This window comes from Mastomys coucha, unplaced genomic scaffold (assembly GCF_008632895.1).
Source record: "Mastomys coucha isolate ucsf_1 unplaced genomic scaffold, UCSF_Mcou_1 pScaffold6, whole genome shotgun sequence".
Classification (NCBI taxonomy): Eukaryota; Metazoa; Chordata; class Mammalia; order Rodentia; family Muridae; genus Mastomys; species Mastomys coucha.
In genome coordinates this window covers 97,339,261-97,355,521 of record NW_022196912.1, presented here as the reverse complement: position 1 = coordinate 97,355,521, position 16,261 = coordinate 97,339,261, and the positions used below count along the sequence as shown (strand labels likewise).

At 43.5% G+C, this 16,261-nt stretch overlaps 1 protein-coding gene across 5 annotated transcripts in view; it reads right to left on the bottom strand.

Annotated features, from left to right (window-relative positions):
- Positions 1-16,261, bottom strand: part of Sipa1l1 (signal induced proliferation associated 1 like 1) — a 288,870-nt gene that overhangs the window by 110,919 nt on the left and 161,690 nt on the right. For 4 of the 5 annotated variants that reach the window (XM_031355460.1, XM_031355465.1, XM_031355461.1 and 1 more), the window contains one exon: positions 553-2,351. In XM_031355460.1, the coding sequence (XP_031211320.1) occupies positions 553-2,050 (1,498 nt within the window). In that variant the 5' untranslated portion in view covers positions 2,051-2,351. Of the gene's footprint in view, positions 1-552; positions 2,352-2,914; positions 3,048-16,261 lie in introns of those variants that run through there. The other variant, XM_031355463.1, reaches the window with a different exon arrangement.

Here is a 16,261-nt window from a genome sequence, read left to right as displayed (position 1 = left end):
AGAAATCCACCTGCCTCTGCCTCCCAAGTGCTGGGATTAAAGGCGTGCGCCACCACCGCCCGGTTGAAATTTTAATCAAATAATGAAATGTGTTTTTACCAGAGGTCCTGTGAAAGGGACAGAAATATATTATAACTTTGATAAAAAGACTCGGGAGGCAAAGAAAAGTGCTAAAAAGTAGAGGACAGCATTGAAATTCTGTTGTAATTAAAAACAGCTGTATCTATCAGATTTCAACTTTACACACTTGTCCCTAAAGATGACATAGCAAGTCACAAAACAGAGTCTAATTTCACTCACTAAATCAAATAGCTTTTAACTTAAAAGAGAAACCCTAATATTTAATTTTAAGACATTTCAAAAGGGGGAAAGAGCACTGCCAGAATGCACATACGTGAACCACAGTAAAGAGCCTACCGAAACACTCCATCATCAAGACAGACAAAGGTTCACAGGTGTCTCAGGTCACTGCTGAAACACACAGTATACATACTGTCATTTCCCACAAGTAGAGCAAAATTAAAAAAAAATTAAAACTAAGCATTCACTCACCCTTCTGGTAGAAGAACTTCCTGTAATAGTATGCGCCAAGGTCCACATGTTCCACAGTGTACCTTTTCACTCTGTCTAGATGCAGCATCAAGTTTTCCTTGGGCACTTCAAGAACCGCCACACCCGCGTTTGTGCAGTGAGAGCTGAGGGCAGACTCAAAGGATGTGCTCTCACACCCACTAAATGAGCCAGAATTTGACTTGGACAGGCTGATCTTCCTCTCACCTTCTCCCCCGATCTCATTCCGAAAATACGGACAGCTCATGACAAGTTCATTGCTCTTGTCATCTCCTTGGTCCATGCCAAGACTTCCTTTGGAGTTGAGGTCCTCTGTGCTGCCCATGGGAGAGCTGAAGCTGGCTGAGTGAGACAGAGGTCCCGAGACCAAGGACGCCACTGCAGCTGCCGAAGCTCCTGTCGTGGTGTTTCTCCTCTTAATCACATTATGTCTGTTCATAATGGCTTCATTCAAGTCAAACAATATGCTCTGAACATCATAGTGGGCAAAGCACTTTGGACATGTCCAGGGCCTCACAGAATCTTCTGATCTGTTGTCTTCAAGGTCTGACGACTTCCCGAGTTCTTCACCTTTGGCATTGCGTAATTTACGAAAAATGGAAGAGTCTCCAGTTTCAGACTTAGAGCGTCGCTTGAGTGGTTTTTCCCTTTCCTTGAAAAGCCTGAGGTTCTCTCTATGTGAGATGGATCCATCAATCACATCCAAGGAGAAACCAGAACCCTTGCCCCCACCAGTGATGAGGAAGTCACTGAGTTTGGTTGGAGTTGGACCTCGGTCAGATCTGTCATCTTTATAGCCCTTTAACAAATCGAAGAAGCTTTCTCCGGATGTTCCCTGCTTGTCAATTGAAGATGTGCTACCATATTCCCTGTGCAATGATGGCCCCGACTTGTAGGTTGGGGAGATACATTCATCAAAGCTATCCACATCAAGCTCACTTATGGTGATATCGCTGTTGCTGCGCTGCCGGATTCTGCGAAGGGCTTTCCTGGGGGAACTGGGGTAGGCTTCAGGCATGAGGAATCTGGAGTCCATGTTCTCCGCTGGCCCTGTCTTGTTCTTCAGGGTGTTCTGTATGCTCTTCAGCATGGCTGAGTCATTGGAATTGAGGCTAACAGAACTCCCCTGACTCACAGGACTGCCTTTGGAGGACAGGCTCTCAAGGCAACTTGAGGTTTCTATTTCCTGGCTTGAACGGCTGGATTCTTTTACATTTTCCTTTCTTGGAGGCCAATCTGCTATTCTTGCTCTAACCCCCATCTTGGGGACCCCTGGGGTTGAAGTTATATGGTGGGGACCTTCACTTCGAGGGGGCCCTACTGCAGCCATGACTGATGATCCTAAGCTGCCATTTTGGGACCGGAAGCGACGCATGTAGAAATCATCAGTGTGAACTTTGGGGGTGCCGTCTGTGCTGACAACAGAGGCTCTGTCAGCAGTGACAGGCCTTTCCGTCTGTGACCTCTTCAAGCTGGTCATGACGTAAAAAGTGATTACTTAAATCCCTGCAGAAAGGATCACCATGTTTGCATTTTAAATGTGCACTTCTGCTTTAGAGAATGGCTTCCAGAAAATACAGCAGTAGTGTTGCGATCTTAAGCCTTTTCATTTAAAAGGTTAAATGATGCTGTGTTTTCAGACGACTAAGAAGCCAGATCTTCCAAACACCGTAATCCACAAGAGCTACTGTGCTTCACTCTGACAGGAGGCTTCCTTCAGAAAAGGCTGGACAGACCTTGCATCACTGGGGCTCTGTGGTCACCATAATCCCATGCTCCCCCTAAAGAGAGAAGGACAACCTGAAATTAGCACTTGGCAAATATACCTAAAATAAATAAGCACCAGCCAAAATCAGGCACATGAAAAGGAGACTCAATACTGAATTGCGGCACATGGATCCAAAATACACATTTTTAATAAAGCAGATATGAAAGGAAAAATAAAAAACAGTTAATAAAACCCATCAATTACATTGAAAGAGGGACTATGAATACTTCTGTCTAGCTGAATTGTTTCCTAAGCTGGGGGGGTGGGGGGAGTACAGACTTCTGCAGCCATGACCTCTAATAATGGAGACATCATGCCACTGTGCTGAGCAGAAGTTTGAGACAAGACCAACCTAACCAGATAATTAGAGCAATGCAGGGGGACATTCTGAGAACACTAAAAAGTGAACAAGATTATATTGATTATGCTACAACACTCACTTTTTAAAACCTTTCATTTTTCAAATTTATACTTATTTTCCCACAAAGTAGCTTGTCACAGTCGGCAAGAGCAAATACACCCAGCACATAGAAAGTGGTGTTTCCTGGAGCCAGCATACCCCACTTTCTTACTTACCCATACGAAGACCATTGCAGGAGGAGGCCGGCACTCACAGCCACCTTTTCCCAAGCTCTCCTGACTCTCTTCTACTCTCAGAGCTGTAAGTCTTTCCCTAATTCACAAAATGCCTGCATTTTCTTAAGCAGAGCAGCCTCCTCCACCCCATCAGTGCTAATTTATGACGACGACCACGAAGACGACGACCACGAAGACGATGACAGAAACAAAATACTACTCAGGGCAGCTGGCTCCATGTCCTCCACCAGATTACAGAGAACTGTTACCATCCTTCCCAGGTGACGGACAGGAAGACGAACTTCCTCATGAGCTTGGCAGGCAGGAGGCAGCAGGCACAGAGCCTGAGCACAGAATCCTGCCTGGGTGCGTACATCCTGAAGAGAGAGGCAGAGGATCCTTTTCCAGCATTCCACAAATTACACAAGAGGTAGCCTTTAAATTCTTGCCAGATACATGTTTGGAAAGATGCTGCTGAACCAGCACGGAGCTGACAGGGCGGCATTGTCTACAAATCACGCTCTGACACTGAGGAGGACCGCACACTGCATGCTGCACTCAATGGTAACAAGCACTTACTTCCACAATAATTAAGCATCTCGCTAGTCGGCTTCCTGCCTCCAAGGCAGCAGCTTTCACTTCTACAGCAGCACGCAGAATCAGTTTAGGAGATTCGTTGCTATTTAAAGCTGGAACATTTAGGGGTGTTTCAAAAATGCTCCCTGCCTGCAGGCAGCAAGGCTCTTGCAGGGTTGGTCTGGTCAGCCAGGCAGATAAACGCCCATCGTTTTTCCTCTCGCTCCTCTGCCGCATGTTCTGTGAAAAGGACAATGGGTTTGCACTGCTATCTAATTAAATCTGGCTTTTGAGCTTTCTAGATACTTCTACAGTCGGACCATTATGGTTTCCTTTACATTCCAGAACTTTACGTGCTGCTCTTTCAACTGCAAGCCTTTAAACACAACACAGAGCTAACTGTTGCTTACAGCAGCAGCCAGGCAGGGCCAGCACGCGTGGCCACAGCTGTGGTTAAAGTAGTAGCGTTTATAAAATGGAAGGGGACTAATCCACTGCACCAACGTGAGCACCTGTCCTGCTTAAACAAAAGAGAGGAGAATTCAATAAAGGAGCTTTCAAGGAAATAATATACTAGCTAAAGAATTCTTATACTAGAAAAAAGGTAATTCTTTTTTTTTTTTTTTTGGTTTTTTGAGACAGGGTTTCTCTGTGTAGTCCTGGCTGTCCCGGTACTCACTCTGTAGACCAGGCTGGCCTCGAACTCGGAAATCCGCCTGCCTCTGCCTCCCAAGTGCTAGGATTAAAGGCGTGTGCCACCACCGCCCGGCTTAAAAGTCAAGATGTTTTCAATATTCTCACAGACTTACCAAAAAAAAAAAATCTTCCATTCATTCCATTTCTACAACATCCATCCTCGAAACCACCAGTCCTCTCATGACCAAGGCTCATTCTTACCACATTTCAATTCCTCTTAGAAATGATTTAACAGCTGACCCCTCCCGAACCCTTTGCTTTTGAGGCAGGGTCTTGGCTACCCTTCAACTCCAGCCCTTTGCTTCAGCTTTCCCCAGGTGCTTAGAGTACAGCCAATTACCACCAAACTCTGCTTACAAACCTTTTTAAAGACGGGTGAGGTTATACTCATTCTAGGAGTAAACTAGACGCTAGAATGGAGACAACAGTAAATAAAACCAACCTGCAAATGGCTGATGTCCACCACTGATAGTTTCTTTTCTAAATCATTTCACTTTCTTAGTTTTTAAAGATTGCTTGTGCCAATGTATGTTTTTCCTGCATGCGCGCGCGCACACACACACACACACACACTCACACACATACTGCCTGAGTCTCAGATTCTTTGAAAGTAGAGCTTCCACATGGGTGCTCAGAACCAAACCCAGGTCCTCTGTAAAAGTAAGTATTCTAACCATTGGGCCATCTCTCCAGTTCTTCTTGCTATGGTTTAATACAATCTTAATATGAAAATCTCTTAGCAATTTAGTCTTACTATGATAACTCTTTTTACTTCAAAAAATCAGTGAGCACATGGGGAGAGAGGACACGGTTTGATAGCCCAAAGCTAAAGATATGAACTGAGTTAAATAACAATATTCTCTTCAGTTGTAATGGTTCAACCCCCACTCCTTCCTCACTCTTCCTTGCTCCCTCCCACTTTCTTTATTTATTTGCAACATCAACTCCCTTTGAGATTCAATATAAGTTTTGGCCACTAATGAGCAATATAGAAATAAACATGCTTATTAAGCTACCAGCTAAAACTCAGGCTGTCTCTCCAAGCAGATCAATAACACTGCACCTGTTCCTCACGAGTGGGCAGAGATAGCAAACATGCTGACAATCACTAACTACAGAAGCATTCACCAGACCTGCCCAGACATTGTTGGATACAGTCAGATGCAACGTAGTTAGATGGGCGATATGGTTAGCAGAGCACCACACCTGCACAAGCAGGCATCATAAAACATTTCCTTCTCGTGTTTAATTTCACAGTGCTCCATACTGTGTACTTCCACATGGATCCACTTAGTTAGGCTCCTAATCACATCAGTCAGTGCATAGCTCAGCTATACCAGGGAAAGTCTTCATCTCCTAAGATCTACACAATGACCTCCCTCTGCTGATAACACCCCTCTTCTGGAGAAGATGCTCCGCTCTCTTCTACGTAATTCCCAGTGAGCCCATGTTCTTATCTAAGCACGGTCATAAACCTTGTTTGTACTAGAAATACTTGAGGAAAGAAATCTTTCCTGCAAGGAAAGCTCAGGTGTAGGTAGGGGAGGCCGATGGCAAAAAGATGACCTGTGATGTAGGACATGACAAGGTATGCATAGGCCATGTCTCCTCCCTGTACTTTCCATTCTAACTGTGAGGTCCTTCATAACACAAACTGGTTCTTAGAGGATCTTAACTAATCCACAGCAGGTCAGCCATTCAGGATATCAAGTCCCTAATAATAATAAAAGTGGCTCACATGGGAGTTAAAAAGCAGCCCTTGTGCCTCTCATTCTGTGAGGCACCTGTACTTTGGTCCTTCTCCTCTCCCTTGATCTCAGCGACGGCCACCTGCTCTTGCCTCTCTCTCTACCAGCATTCACTATCATTTATTTATTTATTTATTTATTTATTTAGCTGCACATGCATGTGGTGTGGTGTGTATGCATATCATATGTGGATGGATACGTGTGCAGGTGCACATGCACATGTACCCATGCAGGCCACAGGATGATATTGAGAGCCTTCCTCACTTGTCTTCCCCTTTAAATCTCTTGGACAGGCTCTCTGAACTGAACCCAGAGCTTGCCTGTGTGACTGACTTTGCTAACTTATAAGTGAGCTGCCATGTTCACTGGAAAGTTACATGGGTTCTGGGGATCTGAACTTGGGAGTCCTCACACTTGTACATCAAGCACCTTATCCCTTGAGGCATCTCCCCAGTTGTCTATTCTGTACCATTTAAGAGCTAGTGAACTTGCCAGGTGGTGGTGGCTCACACCTTTAATCCCAGTACTTGAGAGGCACAGGCAGGTGGTTCTCTGAGTTCAAAGCCATTTTGGTCTACAGAGTGAGTTCCAGGACAGCCAGGGCTGCACAGAGAAACCCTGTCTCGGAAAACAGAACCAACAAGCAAACAAAAAACAACAACAAAAAAAACATACCTAGTGAGCCTGATTTACTGCCACACTGTTTGATGCAGCAGTGTGATGAACAGTGAGGGCTTCAGGGAGAGGCTGAAGGCACGAGTGCAGCGGAATAAAGACATTCCTGTGGAGAGCAGGAGCTGCATTGGCGTGGCTCTGCTAGGGTAGGCAGTATGTATGGAGACAACTACTCTAGCAATACTATCCTACACAGGATATTTGGCTGACCTGGATCTAACTAACTACCTCTCTGCTATGAGCTCTAAATTTCTGGTCATGACATTTGCTATCATGCTTCTTTGTAGTTTCCTAAAATAAATTACTACCAAGCAGAGAAATAAATGACTGGTGAAGATGGACAGTGTAGATCTCAAGGAACTAACTAAATAAATACAACAGCACTAAACTTTCTCTGTGCGCAGACAGGGCATGAAGGTAAGCCTAGAGTTTCCACAAGAAAATATACAAAGGGTGGGTAACAGAGACTGCAGCAGACCAGTAAAGAAGTACCTTCCACATTCCAGTAAACTCACCAACGCTACCAACTGAACAGGTGATGGTCAAATATGACCCAGTGATCTCCCAGCACAATCTAGGAAAGAGAGAAATGACATATGTGGGGCAGCCCTAGATACCAGGGTAGGTGCTCAGATCTAGTTATTTATCCACAGAAGAGTTCCAGAACCAAGTAAGGCAGGAATACTATGACCTCTCTTAGGACATCATCATCATCATCATCCATAAACCTTGTTGAAATTTAGAGATTTATAGGTTAAAAGTCACTATCTATCTAAAACAACAGATTTTTTCTTTCTCCCCTCCCCCAGCCCCCCGCAACAGGGTCTCATATAGCCCAGCCTGTTTTAAAAATTACTCTTGGCTGAGGCTGGACCTGAACTTTGAACTCATGATTCTTCCTCTGCCTCCCATGTGTTGGGATTATAGGTATTGTATCACCACATTTGGTTCTAAGAAGCTTCTTAATTTAATCACAGACTCATTATTACATTGTATGTTTTGTGGAACATACTGAAGCATAAAGCAGCCCAGGTTCTGGCTCTCTGTCTCTGTCTCTGTCTCTCTCACACACACAAACACACACACATACACACACACACACACACACACACACACACACACACACACACACACAGCAAGCTTACTTGGAGATTTATGTTTATCTTTGGATAGATTCTAACTTGAGGCTTTAATTTTTATTTACTAAAATGAGCAAGTGTTACCATCTATAATCAGAACAAAACTTATTAGAAAAACATAAATTTGTTGTTAAAAACACATAACATAATCTGGGAATGTAGGGCAATGAACAGACCTTCAAATAATAATTACAAAACATGGCCCTATGTTAATCCTCTATCATTCAAATCAGTGAACAAGTCAAAACGTAACAGATCAAGTGTTTCCATGTCCTTGAGCTAAATCTTCTAATTACAATGAACTGGAAGAGGGTTAAGAGAGCCCGCCACTTTAGCACAGAGATGTTTACAGTATCTGAACAAGGGCTGGCTGCAGGGTGATGACTAGTTTAGCTAATCTTTTTCTCACTGACTAACGTTTTCTTTAAATTTCAATTTGACATGAGTCCCTTCACAACCAGTGTCTCCACTTCCGCCCCTCTCAAGACTTTAGTGACCCCAGAAATCAGACAAAGCTGGCAATCACACCCATGTGGCCCCACTGTGTCCCCTTCCTTAGGTTGAATCTACTTTCCCACATGCATCTGTCCTTGTCACCACTCTCCTCCTCTAGAGCTTTCAGCAAAATGATGTCACTGTGGCCTCAAGGAGCAGCTTTCTGGAGAGCAGCACTGAAGAGCACCAAGTCCTGCACTGCAGGTGGGAGCCAGGGAGACTATCAGTATGGTAAAAGGAGATGGTGGGGCCTGGAGGAAATGTTTTCCTCCATCACCCACTGATTTATACTTAATGAATGCTAATAAGACCTCCCAGAGGAATTGGGCTCAGAAGGGAAGCTTCTGCAGGCAGCCAGCTTGTTAGCTATGGCCCACCCTCCTGCACAGAAAGGCACATTCCAGTCTCAAATCCCAGCAGCTATCTAGCTGAGGGAAAAGTGGTATGTAGAAACCAGACAGCTCAAGAAAGGAGCCTCAAAATGGTTTTGTTAAGGGCATGTGATTTTTTTTTGTTTGTTTGAACATTTTATGTTCTCAAGACAATTTAACAAAGTACACTTGAAAAGGTGTACCAGTTAGCTTAAAGAGTCAAGGGGCAGCAGGAAGAACAGTTTGTTCTCAGCACAACTCAAATCCAAATCAACATGCCTCAAGAATTAACAGCAGCAGCTCCTATAGTGCTCTCAGGATTCTAGAACATCATCTAAGGAAGACTCTAAAAGAAAAGCCAGCCGTACAGACACATGGAATCACTCACTCCCTGGTAGTAGCACTTCCTCAAACACAGAGTGCAGACAGTCCAATCTATCCATCACTGCACCTGGATTCCCACACACAAGCTGTGACTAAAGGCTCTATATGGAGGGACTCATAAGCAGCCAGTGAGTTGAGGACCTCAGACTCCATGAACAGAGAAATACCACAGAGTTCAGAAGGGAAACACCACACCCAGGAACACAAGGTAAGCGGGCTGGGTGTAACACAGGTGCTTTCTATGAAGTGGGCTCACGCTCAGCACATCTGTGCTGGTGGCAGTTAAAGAATGAAAACAGAAGAAAAAGGCCTCCCTGTACAGTCCATTGTCCCTTCTGAAGTCTACCCCAGGCACGGGTCTACTAGCAATGCATCCAGGAGGAAAATACTAAACAGCGGCAGGAGCTTCTAAACATGCACTGGTGGTCAATTTGGGACACTTCACAGCACCCTCAACAGCTACCAGATGGATGGGCCTGAAAGGCAGGGCTAAGCAGAGACTCCTCCACATGGTTCCCTTCACTGGGCTGCAGGAAATGGGTAAGGTGCCATGTCATTAAAAACTACAAGATGACTGGGCTTGAGTTACTAAGGCAACATTCCATACACAAAACTGTCAATTTCTGTAAAGATGACCTTGGTGAGAACCAGATTCTCCACATGAGGAATCTCAGGGCCAGAAAGTAGAAGCCTATAAAGGTTAAAGAGCCAGGCAGAGACCACCTGTGGACCAGATCTCATGTCTCACTACTTATTGGGCTGTCAGACCAGGTTGCCTTTCCAGAATATACTTTTTTAATAACACTGAAGCTGTGTCTAGAGATACCACTGCATTTCTCAAACAGACCCTGCTGCCTCTATGGTCTAACCCCCAAGCCATGCTCCTTGCAGTAGGCTCCTCCACTCTGGAATCCCATATTAACTCTACATGTTTGGGTAGTTCCTCCCTGGTGACCAGTATTCTTGAAAACTGAGGGTTAGAAATAGAGGCCAGAGGATCCCAGGTGAATGCAGAGAGAGCTGGAGTCATGTGGGCAGTTACGAGGTTGGTACAACATAAAAGCACACTCCCAGCCCTGAATTCAGGAGTCACGACCATACAGCTCACAGGGGCTTCAGTTTTAGCTCTCCGCCTAATGAATGTCTTGTTAGCAGGAAATGAAGGCAGACACCTGCTCATCTCTCTGACCCTCTTGCCATCAAAAACCATGAAAACAGCCGGGCATGGTGGCGCATGCCTTTAATCCCAGCACTTGGGAGGCAGAGGCAGGTGGATTTCTGAGTTCGAGGCCAGCCTGGTCTACAGAGTGAGTTCCAGGACAGCTACACAGGGCTACACAGAGAAACCCTGTCTCAAAAAAAAAACAAAAAAAACAAAAAAACAAAAAAAAAACAAAAAACCAAAACCATGAAAACAAACACAAGTGAATGAATCCTTTAAAAAGCTGTGAATGACCTGCTTAAAACTGGCTGATACTGTCCCAGTGAAACACCTACTAATGCATAATAAGTTCAGCAATCCAAACTTCTGAAAAGTCCACTGGGACAGTTACATGGGACAGCGATGGGGGAGGGGTTAGTCCAGCACAGAAATGGGAGGGAAGTTCAAACCAATGACTGGCAAGTAATTTTGACCTTTTATTCTCAAATACAAAAGTCACATCTTTGTTGTCCCCATTTTTCAAGTATTTTTGTTTTTGTTTTTTTTAAATTAACCAATTATATGTTGGTTAATAAAAAAAGTTAAGACAGAGTCTCATGCATCCCAAGCTGGGCTTGACCTGGCCGTGGAGCTGGGGATAACTTTGAATTTCAGATTCTCCATCCTTTACCTCCCCAGAGCTGGAATTACAGTTATATGTCAGCACACCTGGTTTTATGAAGTGCTGAAGAGCAAACCCAGAGCTGTGTGCATGTCCCCGGCACCAGCCAATTATGTACCTTCTTTAAGACACCCCAGCCTAACTTCATCGCAGCCACTCAGGACAGTCTGTGTATTTTCAACACTGTGAGTGAGCTGGGTGCACATGTAAGATGCCGAGTGGCAAGAACAGAAAAGAGTCAAGCACAGTGAGCTCCTCACTGCTGACAAGACCTGTGTACTTAGAGCTCCAGAAAAGGCAGACTACCAGCAAGGAGGACCACTGTTCTGAAGAGGCAGAGAGGCACACCACCGGCTCCCAATCTGGAGCTGACAACAGAACTTGATCCAACAACTTTCCATGCTGCACTTTTATATAGACTATGGCTCTGTAAACAAGAAGAGGCCCCATATACTACTTAGTCTGGCCACCTGTTCCCCTAAAATAAGACAGAAATTAATGAAACACCTTTTTCTTAAAAACTAATTATATGCATATACAAAGATATGCATTATGTAAAATCTTGAGTTTTTAGTGTTCCTTCAAACTGACAATTCTTGATTTCTGAATGTGCTTTCCCTTACACTTTCTTTATTTCACCTTTAATTTACAATTAGGGGGCAAAAAACCAGTGAAGTAAAACATTAACAACCAATCAAGTATTTAAAAATAAAAACTGCTAGCAGAAGTTCTTCAGTTCTTGATCGTCCCCTTTTTATTTCCATGGTAAAGAGACAGTGACCGCCCATCTAGATAGAATGTCAAGTCTGATCCTGAAGCATGCTCTCAGGGATGGAGCACAGCTTAGACAGGATGTGCTCAGCACACACAGGAGAGGCTCAAATCTCACGACAGCTCGTGCCCTCCAAATAAGGAGTTAGCGTGTTGGCAGTAAAGCTGAAAATCTGATCACGTGCCTATTCATAGGTTCTGTTTCGAAAGTGCTTATAAACACAACATTGACATTCTCTTGATGAGCACAACAACCTTAGGGATAAACCAGAACTACCCAAATGCAAGACCAATATTCACAACTGAAGCCAGTCTCTCCAAGGTCCCACCATCACTGAACTTTGTACTGTGGGCGGGGGCGGGAGGGGGAATGTTGCAATTGGGTTAACCACCAGGTACAGTGAGACTATAAGTCTAGGCAGTGAAACCCTGTAAAACCCCCTCCCTGCAGCCTTTACTCTTATTCCAGCCTGTGCCTTCTCCCTTATTTGCCTCATACCTATGCAGTTGGGTAAATTCTCCTTCAGAAAGCTGCTTTTTTTTAATATTCCTTGTGAGGGACCCTAAGAACTTATGATTTTTTTTTTCAAAACAAAACAAAACAAAACAAAATCATTACATTAGAAACCAAAGTTTCTACTTGAGAGAGACCCTGATCTCATTATGTTTATTATCACCTTTAATGTTACGGCCTCTAACATAAGATCTATTACAAAGAAAAACAGAAGAGGTGTTTTTTTTATTGTTGTTATTTGTTCAAGTTTTCTTGAGAAACAGCAGTTAAAATAAGTTTAAAAGAGCCGGGCGGTGGTGGCGCATGCCTTTAATCCCAGCACTTGGGAGGCAGAGGCAGGCGGATTTCTGAGTTTGAGGCCAGCCTAGTCTACAGAGTGAGTTTCAAAACAGCCAGGGCTACACAGAAACCCTGTCTCAAAAAAAAGTTTAAAAGAGATTGTGCTGAAGTAAGAAAATTTCTTTAACAGAACACAAACTCAAGGCCCGTGTATTTTTACTGAGACTGTGGCTATAATAAGCAAAGACAGAGAAATCAACACATCATTTAACACCTATTAGGAAATATTCTAGGAAAGCCAGTGCTCAGTTAATGATGATACAATTAAAACAGGCATTCTCAGGCTGCTGGGGCAAAGGAGATTAGTAAAACCCTTTCATAGGGGAGAAGAGAGAAGAGTAAGCTAGGTCTGATCACGCTGGGAGCCCTGGAAGCTTATGGCTCTCTAGAGCAGAAGTAGCTTCCAAAGCCAGCTCCTGGACATTTTTCCTACATTGGCAGGTCCTGCAAGTTCGGTCTGCTGATCTTGTCCTTGATCCTGTCCCCATCACTTCCTGTGTTTTCATCAGTCATCCAGGACCCACCCCGACAGTCAGGTTTTCTAGTTCACTGTCCACCATTGTGCAAGCACCATGCAGTATTGTGCCTTAGGTTTCAGATACTAAGTCTGCAGCAGATGCTTAGAATGAGAAAGCACGCACTGCAACAGGTAAGGAACCAATCTCACATCTTAGAAGTGACTAGGCTGCTGCCCAAAGGCGACCTACCACGACCACGCTTACTTGGTTTTGAATTTTCTGTCGTGAAGTTTTCTGTATGCATACACTAAAGGCCTATAGCCATGGGCAAATGAGGAGGAAAGTAAACCATTGTTTTAATCTTCTCCAGGTTTAGAGCAAACACACTAACCCCAGGCTCTGTTTCCCATGGCATTTCAAATTCCTAAGTGGCAGGCTCATGATGCATTTCTTGTGTGATTAATCTTAGATATTATCCATTTGAAGTTGAGGAAATGAGAAATTAACACACCTCCATTTTTCATCTCCCCATCTACCTTCATCCTGTGTATGTTGTTTATATCCACTTATATTTGTTTATATGTCTACTCCATAGCTATTTATCAGGACTTATATTCTTATAACTATATTTGCTCCTTTTTTTATAGGTTTTTTTCCCAGACAATGATTGTTTCTTTCTTTTCCTTCCTTCCTTTTTTCCAGTACAGGTTTGCAGTCTGGCCAGTTTAGCTGAGCTTCAAGTGTTTGATGGGTCTATAACTGCAAGTAGTATACAAAGCCTTGCCCTTAGACTCTCTCAGGTATCACGTCACTCTTCCTGCCTCCAGCTGTTAGAGTGGAGAGCTCCAGTGAGAGCTACACCACACAGAGGAGTGTAGGGGCTTCTAGCATCGCTTTACTCATTCAACTGCTTGCTTTGTTTTTCATTGACTTAATGTCTACCTTTTTCTAGCCATTTGCTTAGTTTCTTTCTAAAGTGAATAAAGCAAAACAAAACAAACAAACAAACAAATCATACTATTGTTTTCTACCTGTTCGAAGCAGAAAGGTGTGCTATGATCCCTGTTCTGGAATTCTGAGGATCAGGTGGCCTCTACGAGAGTCATACTTTTTATAATCCTTATTTCAGACATTCTTTGGGCCTTTCAGCAAAAATATGTACTAGGTGTGTGAACTTTCATTTTATGTTTTAAAAATTAACTTCCTTTGCTTCCCAGTCTCTCTTCTCTTGTCCTAGAAATGTTCTGAGTATAGGATGCCTGGCACCCAGGACAGTTTTCAATCTCTCTTCCCTAACCTTCCACTGTGGGGGACACTTTTCAATTTAATTTTCCATCTAAAACAATATTTCATAATGATTTTGGCTCATTTTGAATATTTCTATGTTCTATTTCTTCTAATTAAAAAATTATTCTTGGTTTTAGTATTTCTGTCATCCTTCAGATAAACCCACTTTCAGAGCTTCTCACCATCAGCGTCTATGTTTGACCTGTTTACTTTCCATCTGGCTTTTTTGACCAACACCTTTCACATGAAGGCTTCTTTTCATATGCCACAACCACAGGCTACTTTTGATGTTTTAAGAAAACAGGATAAACCTCTGTGTGGGACCAGGGTTTGTTTGAACCCAAACCACTCATTCAGTGCAAGAGAATGGGTAGGGACTCAGTTGTTTGCTTGGGGAAAATGACATTAAGATTACAATAATGACTTCTAGTATTGCTTGGTTTCTGGGTTCTGTATATCCAGAGCATTTCCTTGTCCAAATAAAATCTGTCTTCCCAGCTTGAAGCTAAAAATGCCATGTAGACACTTAACACAGCCATTCCTACTGAAAGGACACAGACTCTGAGATGAAGCATCTACAGGGCAAGAAGCCATGCATCTGACCTTGTCCATGCAAGCTAGCAGCAGCTGTGGCAAAGGTCTGATGGCCAGTGCAGCAACTAACCTCCAGTGTTGGGTGGCAGCATCACCCTCCCTTTTGACAGGGAAGTAATGTCATCTACCTAGCCTACTGTGCTCTTGTCTGCTTCTAAATCCTACAGACTTCCCAGTGAACTGTCAAGTCAATAGCTATGACTTGTAAATTCTTTCCCTGACTCAGCTAGATAAAAGGGCTTCCTTTCTAAGCTTGGAGATGCACAAACGCCAGGATCCACAGCCCATGTCTCTCTAGAGAACAGGAAGTGAGCTCTGCAGGACTCTGTAGAATTCCTCCACTGCTGCAGGCTTCATATGGGGAAGTGATCTCAGCCCTTATCTATGATCCATCCCACTTCAGTGTGATCTTCCCAAGACTCAGACCTTCAATCTTGAGGAATAGGGGGTCTGTGCTTTCTACAATCTCTAAACCCACTCACGTCTAAGCCTTTATCACTATGAAATCAGTTACAAACAAAACTGTTGATAATTCTAGCATCATATTTCTTTTCCTTTTACCTGCCCTTGAATATTTTTATCTTTTGTCGGTAACAATGACAGACAGGAAAGAGAGATGCCTATTAGAAGTGGCCTAGCAATCTAGGCATTGGTTGCCCTCGGTTCGTCCTATCCAATGAGTGTGGCTGAAGAGTGCCATTCTAGACTTTACAGGAAATGTTTTAATTATGAAATGTCCACACTAAGTCACCCGACATAGTAAATGTCAAGATATATAATGTCAAATGTGTTGTTGATGGGAAAGAATAAAGGTCACAGCTACAATAGCAACTCTCCAGACTCCTCTCTCAGGAGGCTTTCCCCTCTCAGCAGGCACACACCATCAGACAGGAATACAACAGCAATCAGTGTGGCTGTGAAACGGGAGGAAATGCTTCCACTCCCAAACACCTTCTGTGCATTTCTTCTTCCATGTGAAACTTTAGGATTCCTCTGCATTGCTAACAGAAAGATACAGACCCTCCCTAGTAGCTTCTAGATAGATCCTAGTAGCATCTAGATAGATGTTAAATATTGAGTAGAGAGAGTAGACAAGGCCACTAGAACTTACTGAATGGCATCTGGATTGTTTCCACTTTTCTTTATTACTAGAGTGACAGAAGGAACTTTCATCCTGACACCTTCTTTGTGAACATGGGCAAAGCCCCGCAGCCAGGTAGAGCATTGTGAACACCATCAGAGAACATCCAGTTAACCTTGGCTTGCTACCTGTGCTGTACGAAGAAGGATCATGTCCATACCACACCAAAAAAGTCAAATTGACCTTGGCCCATTTTTCTCCTAGGTCACTGCCTCTTTGCTATGATTTAGAATATATCTAGGTGGATTTTGCACTAGGTAATAGATCCACACTTTCCCCAGTCTAAAGCTTTGTCTCTGATTATTGTATAAAGTATATTTTCTTACTTCCCATTTA